At 48.8% G+C, this 9,935-nt stretch overlaps 1 protein-coding gene across 12 annotated transcripts in view; it reads right to left on the bottom strand.

The window, feature by feature from the left end:
* The window catches only part of LOC143486700 (disks large homolog 4-like), an 84,647-nt gene that overhangs the window by 27,069 nt on the left and 47,643 nt on the right, over positions 1-9,935 (bottom strand). Inside the window, exon 1 of one of the 12 annotated variants that reach the window (XM_076986050.1) lies at positions 1-347. This exon is cut by the window's left edge and continues 303 nt beyond it. The exons of 10 other annotated variants lie outside the window; for them this stretch is intronic. In XM_076986050.1, coding sequence (XP_076842165.1) covers positions 1-141 — 141 coding nt within the window. In that variant the 5' untranslated portion in view covers positions 142-347. Of the gene's footprint in view, positions 348-9,935 lie in introns of those variants that run through there. One more of the 12 variants, XM_076986048.1, reaches the window with a different exon arrangement.

Genomic DNA, 9,935 nt, shown 5'->3' with positions numbered 1-9,935 from the left:
AGAGAGAGAGAGAGAAAGAGCGAGAGAGAGAGCGGGAGAGAGAGAGAATGAGAGAGCAGGGAGAGAGAGAGAGAGAGAGAGAGAGAGAGAGAGAGAGAGAAAGAGAGTGAAGGTATGTGTGTTTGAGTGAATAATAACCATTAAATTTAACTAAGTTGAACAGAAGGTGCAGAACATTATGGGAAGATGAGAATTACAGAAGCAGCACTAAGAAATAAAGAAGACAAGAAGACAGTGTGTGAGTAGTGTGTGGAGGACGTGTGTGAGTACAGTGTGTGGAGGACGTGTGTGAGTACAGTGTGTAGAGGACGTGTGTGAGTACAGTGTGTAGAGGACGTGTGTGAGTACAGCGTGTAGAGGACGTGTATGAGTACAGCGTGTGGAGGACGTGTGTGAGTACAGTGTGTGGAGGACGTGTGTGAGTACAGTGTGTAGAGGACGTGTGTGAGTACAGTGTGTAGAGGACGTGTATGAGTACAGCGTGTGGAGGACGTGTGTGAGTACAGCGTGTGGAGGACGTGTGTGAGTACAGTGTGTGGAGGACGTGTGTGAGTACAGTGTGTGGAGGACGTGTGTGTGGAGGACGTGTGTGAGTACAGTGTGTAGAGGACGTGTGTGAGTGCAGTGTGTGGAGGACGTGTGTGTGGAGGACGTGTGTGAGTACAGTGTGTAGAGGACGTGTGTGAGTACAGTGTGTAGAGGACGTGTGTGAGTACAGTGTGTGGAGGACGTGTGTGAGTACAGCGTGTGGAGGACGTGTGTGAGTACAGCGTGTGGAGGACGTGTGAGTAGTGTGTAGAGGACGTGTGTGAGTACAGTGTGTAGAGGACGTGTGTGAGTACAGCATGTAGAGGACGTGTGTGAGTACAGCGTGTGCAGGACGTGTGTGAGTACAGCGTGTGGAGGACGTGTGTGAGTAGTGTGTAGAGGACGTGTGTGAGTACAGTGTGTAGAGGACGTGTGTGAGTACAGTGTGTAGAGGACGTGTGTGAGTACAGCATGTAGAGGACGTGTGTGAGTACAGCGTGTGGAGGACGTGTGTGAGTACAGCGTGTGGAGGACGTGTGTGTGGAGGACGTGTGTGAGTACAGTGTGTAGAGGACGTGTGTGAGTACAGTGTGTGGAGGACGTGTGTGAGTACAGTGTGTGGAGGACGTGTGTGTGGAGGACGTGTGTGAGTACAGTGTGTAGAGGACGTGTGTGAGTACAGTGTGTGGAGGACGTGTGTGAGTACAGTGTGTGGAGGACGTGTGTGTGGAGGACGTGTGTGAGTACAGTGTGTAGAGGACGTGTGTGAGTACAGTGTGTGGAGGACGTGTGTGAGTACAGCGTGTGGAGGACGTGTGTGTGGAGGACGTGTGTGAGTACAGTGTGTAGAGGACGTGTGTGAGTACAGTGTGTGGAGGACGTGTGTGAGTACAGTGTGTGGAGGACGTGTGTGAGTACAGCGTGTGGAGGACGTGTGTGAGTAGTGTGTAGAGGACGTGTGTGAGTACAGTGTGTAGAGGACGTGTGTGAGTACAGTGTGTGGAGGACGTGTGTGAGTACAGTGTGTGGAGGACGTGTGTGAGTACAGCGTGTGGAGGACGTGTGTGAGTAGTGTGTAGAGGACGTGTGTGAGTACAGTGTGTAGAGCACGTGTGTGAGTACAGCGTGTAGAGGACGTGTGTGAGTACAGCGTGTAGAGGACGTGTGTGAGTACAGCGTGTGGAGGACGTGTGTGAGTACAGCGTGTGGAGGACGTGTGTGAGTAAAGCGTGTAGAGGACGTGTGTGAGTACAGCGTGTGGAGGACGTGTGTGAGTACAGCGTGTGGAGGACGTGTGTGAGTACAGCGTGTGGAGGACGTGTGTGAGTACAGCGTGTAGAGGACGTGTGTGAGTACAGTGTGTGGAGGACGTGTGTGAGTACAGCGTGTAGAGGACGTGTGTGACTACAGTGTGTGGAGGACGTGTGTGAGTACAGTGTGTGGAGGACGTGTATGAGTACAGCGTGTGGAGGACGTGTGTGAGTACAGCGTGTGGAGGACGTGTGTGAGTACAGCGTGTGGAGGACGTGTGTGAGTACAGCGTGTAGAGGACGTGTGTGAGTACAGCGTGTGGAGGACGTGTGTGAGTACAGCGTGTAGAGGACGTGTGTGAGTACAGCGTGTGGAGGACGTGTGTGAGTACAGCGTGTAGAGGACGTGTGTGAGTACAGCGTGTAGAGGACGTGTGTGAGTAAAGCGTGTAGAGGACGTGTGTGAGTACAGCGTGTGGAGGACGTGTGTGAGTACAGCGTGTGGAGGACGTGTGTGAGTACAGCGTGTGGAGGACGTGTGTGAGTACAGCGTGTAGAGGACGTGTGTGAGTACAGCGTGTAGAGGACGTGTGTGAGTAGTGTGTAATAAAAGCAAGCAACCTTTCATATACAATATATACAGTAGTTCATATGGGAGCTGACACTGACACACACACACACACACACACACACACACACACACACACGCAAGCACACACACACACACACACACACACATTCTCATATTACTACAATGAAGACAAATAGAGAACACACTACAGAAACAGACAGAACTCATTACAATAGAGAGACAGAGAGAGAAGGAGAGAGATGGAGGGAGGAAGAGATGGAGGGAGGAAGAGAGAAAGAGAGATGGAGGGAGGAAGAGAGAAAGAGAGAGACGGAGGGAGGAAGAGAAAAGGAGAGAGATTGATGGAGGAAGAGAGAAAGAGATGGAGGGAGGAAGAGAGAAAGAGAGAGATGGAGGGAGGAAGTGAAAAGCTCATCACAGAGGAAGACAGGTCTGCAGAACTGAAGACAGAATGTCTCTCTGTTTGGTTCTCAGGTCTGGGGTCTGATCCCTCTATTCTGGACACTGGTTTCCACAGATACTCCATGGCAACAGCTGCTAAGCCCTCTATGGGAACCCAGTTACCTTGGCAACTAAGATTTCCATGGTGACTGTCTCAACGTCGAATCACAAACTACCATATGTATAATCCAGAAAAAATCTCTCTCTCTCTCTCTCTCTCTCACACACACACACACACACACACACACACACACACACACACACACACACACACACACACACACAAACACACAAACACACACACATTTAAGCACTTATTTGAACATAACCACATCACAGTTACTCCAATGGCTAACAGTGTGTTCCAGTGAAACAGTGATCTTTAAGCTGATTCAGGAACAGTGCCTGACGCTACCACAGCTCCCACACTCACAGCTCATCTGCTAAGTGGACGTATATATGTGGTGGAACATTTTACAGAACATTCTGATGTGTGTTGGTGTTTTTAACCCTGAGGTATGACATTCAGGAAGTGTCAACAAAAAGAACCACAAACTAGCATGCACGCACACTGAACACACACTGAACACAAATTGAACACACACTACACCAAACTCAACACAGACTACACCAAATTAAACACACTCTGAACACAAACTCAACATACACTGAACACAAATTGAACACACACTACACCAAACTCAACACACACTGAACACAAATTGAGCACACTACACCAAACTCAACACACACTGAACACAAACTCAACACACTGAACACAAATTGAACACACTACACCAAACTCAACACACACTGAACACAAACTCAACACACACTGAACACAAATTGAACACACACTACACCAAACTCACAACCAAATAAATTATTCACCCGTGTCTATTCAGTCTGTGTTGGAAGGTGAGGGGTTAAGTGGAAGCCTGTGAGCCTGTGTCTCCCCCTATCAGGACTGTGATGCCCGCTGTTCGTTTACAGAGCACAATAATATAAAATATAAAATAAAAGAATTCAGCACAATACCAGTTTCAAATGACAGTAAAATTGACCAATCATATCTTCCCTCTTAGTGGGTGGGCTTAACTGTATGATAATTTCCGTCCGCTGTGGCGACACTAGCTGTCGTTAGCGTACCACCGCTAGCTAGTTTCGATTCAGTCCTTTGATGTCCTCGTGCGCGTTGTTTTTTTCACACCTGTTTTCTCTGTCTGCATATGACAATTTCCTGAACTAGAAATACTTTTTAAATTACAGCTAAAAACAGACACAGCTGGTGGTGAGGGGGCGCTGTCACACAGCAGCGTGGCTAACAGCTATCAGCTGCTTCTAAAGACAGAGGGTTAGAACTACTGTGGGGATGTGCCTTGGTGTAGGCGCGACTCCACGGTTCACACTCTGAGAGACCAGGGTTCTCCCCGAAAAGATCAGGCCGGACTCCGAAGTAAACTTCACCCAGATTTTAATCAGTGCAACAGACGCGAACATAGTCCCTCGGATCAGATAAAACAATAGTAAAACCTCGTGCAATAAATGGCTCTGGCGACATGTCGGGGCACACTCGCTACCCCTCCAGGAAGGTCGTTCCCTTGATAGAGCTTCTGTTCGGCCTTTTAAACGAGTAGCCCCGCCCCCAATCTTGTTAGACTGAACCAACATCTTGGAGCGGGACCACCCGTGCCGCCTGTTGGAACATCTATGCAATACACATGAACATGATAATACACCATTGTTTGTTAATCACATCCTGCATGGTTATGATTTCCTGTCTTTCCCTTGTCCTCCTCCTACAGGATCAGTAGGGCCCGTCTCCCCCCCTCTACTGCCGACCGTGGGCTCTACCGGCCAGCACCAGGGAAGCCCTGGAAGACGGTCCTCCCCCCCCTGAGAACATAGGACATCCGGTGAGCTATTAATCTGCATACCCATACATATACATACACACAGTCCAGGTGATGGGTCAAGTCTCTGACCCCATCACACACCCCCCCCCTTCAGCTAGTCACTCGGTAGAGGGACGTGAGAGGAAGTCCGCAGGCACATTTTGAGTTCCCTTCCGGTACCGCACCTGAAACTTAAAAGGTTGTAAAGACAAATACCAACGGGTAATCCGTGCATTGGTGTCTTTCATCCTCTGCATCCACTGCAGTGCACGATGATCAGTCTCTAAGATGAAATCAGACCCCATCAGATAGTATTTCAGAGAATCAAGGGCCCACTTCACGGCTAGAGCCTCCTTCTCCACTGTTGAGTAGTTCATCTCCCTCGGAAACAGCTTCCTACTAATGAACAGAATTGGTCTCCGTGCATCAGCATCCCCTTGAAGCAGCACTGCCCCCAGGCCATGACCCGACGCATCTGTCTGGACCACGAACTGCTTCTCGAAGTCTGGGCTACACAGAACTGGCTCTGCACACAAACACTGTTTAAGATCATTAAAGGCAACATCACATTCTTCTGTCCATTTTACCTTTTGAGGTTTGTCCTTTTTGGTCAAATTAGTCAGTGGCGCCGCTCTATTGGAGAAGTCCGGAATGAATCTCCGGTACCAGCCAACCAGACCTAGAAAGGATCTCACCCGCCTCTTTGTGGTTGGAACCGGTGTTCTCCTGACCGCCTCCACCTTGTCAACCTGTGGACGTATTACACCACCTCCTAGGATATAACCCAGGTATGAAACAGAGTCTTTTGCTAAACAGCACTTAGATGGATTGACCGTCAGACCTGCCTCAGCAATCTTCTGTAGGACCACTTGTACATGTTGCACATGTTCGTCCCAGCTAGTACTATATATTACCACATCATCAATGTAGGCAGCCGCAAACCCTTCAGTGCCCTTCAGCACTTCGTCCATGAGGCGTTGAAATGTAGCGCCCGCCCCATGTAGACCGAATGGCATCACCACGAAGTGGTACAGACCAGACGGCACTCGAAAGGCAGTCAGTTCACGGGCTGTATCGCTGAGTGGCACTTGCCAGTATCCCTTGCACAAGTCCAGTGTTGTAAGGAATTTTGCTCTTCCTAGTCTTTCAACCAGCTCATCTGCCCTTGGCATAGGATACGGATCGAAAGCAGACACGGCGTTGAGCTTAGAGAGATCTACGCAAAATCGCAGGCCCCCGTCTTTCTTGGGCACCAGCACCACAGGGCTACACCACTCACTCTTTGACGGTTCTATCACCCCCAGCTCTAGCATACTTTGTACTTCCCTCATCAAGTCTGGAATCAGGCGTGCTGGCACTCTGCAGTTCGTCTGTCTGAGTGGATCCGGTTTCAGCAGACGGATGTTATGTTGCATGATGCTTGTTCTGCCCGGCTCGTCTTTAAAGAGGTTTGGTGGAATTATGCTCCTAAGCTCTTCTTGTTGTTGAGTATTGAGGTGTGACAGATCAAGAGGGGTACTGGTCTCTCCTATACTAGGAAAATACTGTTCTTCACGCTCTTCCTCCTCTCCAACTGCTCTCACCCATAACTGTTCTGCTGGATTCAGCTGGCCCTCTCGCCACGCTCTTAGCATGTTAATATGGAAGGTTTGTCTTGATTTCTTCCTGTCAGGGAGAAGTAGTTCATACGTAGTCTTACCTATTTTCTGTAGTACTTCGTATGGTCCCTGCCATTTAGCCAACAGACCTGTGTCAGATGTGGGGAGAAGAACAAGTGCTTTATTGCCTGGTTGCAATTCTCTGTCTTTTGCGACCATATCATACCACTGTTTTTGGTGTCGCTGAGCTCCCTCCATGTTGTCTCTGGCCATCTCTGTCAGCTGAGCCATCTTGTCTCTCATCTTAAGCACATGTGAGAGCACATTGATCTTCCGCTCTCCATCTTGTCCTTCCCAAGCTTCTTTTAGGACATCCATTGGGCCCCTCACTTCTCTAGAATATAAAAGCTGAAATGGTGAAAATCCTGTAGAGGCTTGGGGAACCTCTCTATAGGCAAAGAGGAGATATGGCAACCACTGGTCCCAATCTGCACCCGTCTCTGAAACAAACTTCTTGAGCATGCTTTTAAGTGTTTTATTAAAGCGCTCAACGAGCCCGTCGGTCTGAGGATGGTATGGGGTGGTCGTTATACCCTTAATTCCTAATAGCGTAAAAACCTCTCTGAGCAATTTAGATGTAAAATTTGTTCCCTGGTCTGTCAAGACCTCTCTTGGGATACCCACCCTAGATATTAACTGGATCAATGCGTTAACTATTTGGCGCGTTTTAACTTTCCTGAGTGCAAAACATTCAGGATACCGTGTTGCGTAATCACAAACCACCAAAATGTACCGGTTCCCCCCCCGACTTCTCGGCAGGGGTCCGACCACATCCATGGCTATGCGAGCAAATGGTTCCTCTATGATGGGCATGTTAATCATAGGAACTCTATCCGCACTCTGCTGAGGTGCTGATAACTGACACTCTGGACATGTTCTACACCACTCTGCCACATCCAAATGTACCCTAGGCCAAAAAAACCGGCTTGCAATTCTAGACAGTGTCTTAGCCTGTCCTAAGTGGCCTGCCCATGGCTCAGAATGTGCCATTTTAAGCACTGTTTGTCTCATGCATGTGGGTACCACCAACTGCTCCACCTCACCCTTTACTCTGTACAAAATGTTATCTCTCAATTTAAACTGGAGCTCGTTCTTACCCAGAGTGTTCCCCTGATTACATTTCAGATATAGGGGTTTAAGAGACACATCCTGCATTTGAAGTTCCCTTATATTCCCTGGTAGTTCTCCTGCATTAGTTTCTGGAACTGTTAACGGTTCTGAAACGACTGTGCCCTTCACTTTATCATATCTTCGTTCCCTGCGAGACTTCTTAATTTTAGGAACTATATTAAATGGCATTTCCTGCATTAACTTAATATTATCTGCCTCATTTTGTTTTGCTTGGCTTCTGGTAACCACAAACGCTTCTGCCGTTTTTTGACTCGATGTTAATAAGTCTATCAGAATTGGTAAGTCTCTCCCCAGAACCACAGTATACGGAATTTGATCTAGGATGCCGACATTCAATCGGTACATTTGCCCATTTATTTCAATGTCAACCGCCGCTGTCGGGTAGGTTTGTTCCTCCCCATGTATACATTTCACTCTGAGCTTAAGCTCTCGTTTTACGTGAAGGTTTGGCACACATTTCGCCGAAACTAATGTCTGACTAGCGCCTGTATCTATCAGGGCTTTAACCGTTTTGTTGTTTATTTTTACATCCACCAGACTCTCCTTCGTATCCGCTACCGGTTTAAAGCTATGCTCTCTTCTAGGGGAATAACACAACCGAGCTGAACTCTGCAATAACGGGCATACGTTTATCTTATGTCCGAGTTGGTTGCAATTGAAACATTTAAAAACTCTGTCCGCACGGTTTACAATCGCGTTTCTATCCCTCTCTGGTTTCCTATTAGTATCACGCCAATGCCTTTGCGCGGCAGCCTTACTATTTTGCCCATTTGGACCACCCCTAGCCATACCTTCAGGCCTACCTGGCTCAACGCGGTAACGTTGTTTGTTGGGATTCCCCAACTTGAACTCTCCGTCGGCCAGTCTCGCCGCCGCGAATGCTTCCGCCATTTCCACCGCCTCTTCGGCCGACGATGGGCTTCTCTCGACAATCCAGCGTCTTAACTCGGGACTCACCATGCTCAGGTATTGTTCCAAGATAATCGTTTCTCCGATCTCTCCTTTAGTTTTTTCATTTGGCATCATCCACTTTTCATATAGCGACTTAAGCCTGGTGAATAGTTCCCTCGGAGTTTCGTCATCCTGGACCGTACAATCTCTAAACCTTTGGCGGTAGGTCTCCTTGTTTATCTCGTACTTCTGTAGGATTGCCTGTTTGATTTTACTATAGTCGCCTGTGTCGTCGGCGTCCATGGCGACGTAGGCTGCTCGGGCTTTGCCGTCTAACAGTGGGACTAGGTGTATGGCCCAGCTTCCTATCGGCCATTTAGCTACCTGAGCCATCCGCTCGAACGTCGTCATAAAATGTTCTATATCGTCAGTATCTTTGAGCATTGGCATTCTAGGAGTTGGCCATATCGCGCTCGTGCAGGGTTGATGCTGGTGCGGGAATTCTGAAACGCCTTTCCGTCCTCCACCGGCGGTGTAAGAACTCCGGAGAATTTGGGACTGTGTCGCTTCATACAACTCACCACTTTCCCCGGCTTCATGTCCGCTTTCCGTATGCCTTCTTTGCACTTCTTCTTGTATTAAATTGAACTGATGCTGCATTGTGCGCCACCGTTGTTCATTTTTTGCTGTTTCACTTCGCATGTGCTCATCTTTAGCCCTCTGCTCCGTGATAAAACTTTGTAGCATACTGCATACGTGCTCAATGTCTTTGCCCGAGTCGCTTGGCGTTATCTCCACTTGTCGACTCGACATATCGTCCTCCTCCGTCCTTGGGTCACTTTGGTCTGTGCTGTGCACGACGGGGGGTCTCTTTGGAGCCATCCTTTCAATAACGGGGTTGTCTTGAATTTGTTACTTGTACAAGCCGTCTCCTGCGCCTTACTTCTACAAACTTACAAGACTTCTCCGCTGCCACCATTTGTGGGGATGTGCCTTGGTGTAGGCGCGACTCCACGGTTCACACTCTGAGAGACCAGGGTTCTCCCCGAAAAGATCAGGCCGGACTCCGAAGTAAACTTCACCCAGATTTTAATCAGTGCAACAGACGCGAACATAGTCCCTCGGATCAGATAAAACAATAGTAAAACCTCGTGCAATAAATGGCTCTGGCGACATGTCGGGGCACACTCGCTACCCCTCCAGGAAGGTCGTTCCCTTGATAGAGCTTCTGTTCGGCCTTTTAAACGAGTAGCCCCGCCCCCAATCTTGTTAGACTGAACCAACATCTTGGAGCGGGACCACCCGTGCCGCCTGTTGGAACATCTATGCAATACACATGAACATGATAATACACCATTGTTTGTTAATCACATCCTGCATGGTTATGATTTCCTGTCTTTCCCTTGTCCTCCTCCTACAGGATCAGTAGGGCCCGTCTCCCCCCCTCTACTGCCGACCGTGGGCTCTACCGGCCAGCACCAGGGAAGCCCTGGAAGACGGTCCTCCCCCCCCTGAGAACATAGGACATCCGGTGAGCTATTAATCTGCA

This window comes from Brachyhypopomus gauderio, unplaced genomic scaffold, assembly GCF_052324685.1.
Source record: "Brachyhypopomus gauderio isolate BG-103 unplaced genomic scaffold, BGAUD_0.2 sc45, whole genome shotgun sequence".
In the NCBI taxonomy this organism is placed as follows: domain Eukaryota; kingdom Metazoa; phylum Chordata; class Actinopteri; order Gymnotiformes; family Hypopomidae; genus Brachyhypopomus; species Brachyhypopomus gauderio.
The sequence above is the reverse complement of the archived record's forward strand: the minus strand, read 5'-3'. Positions and strand labels throughout refer to the sequence as shown.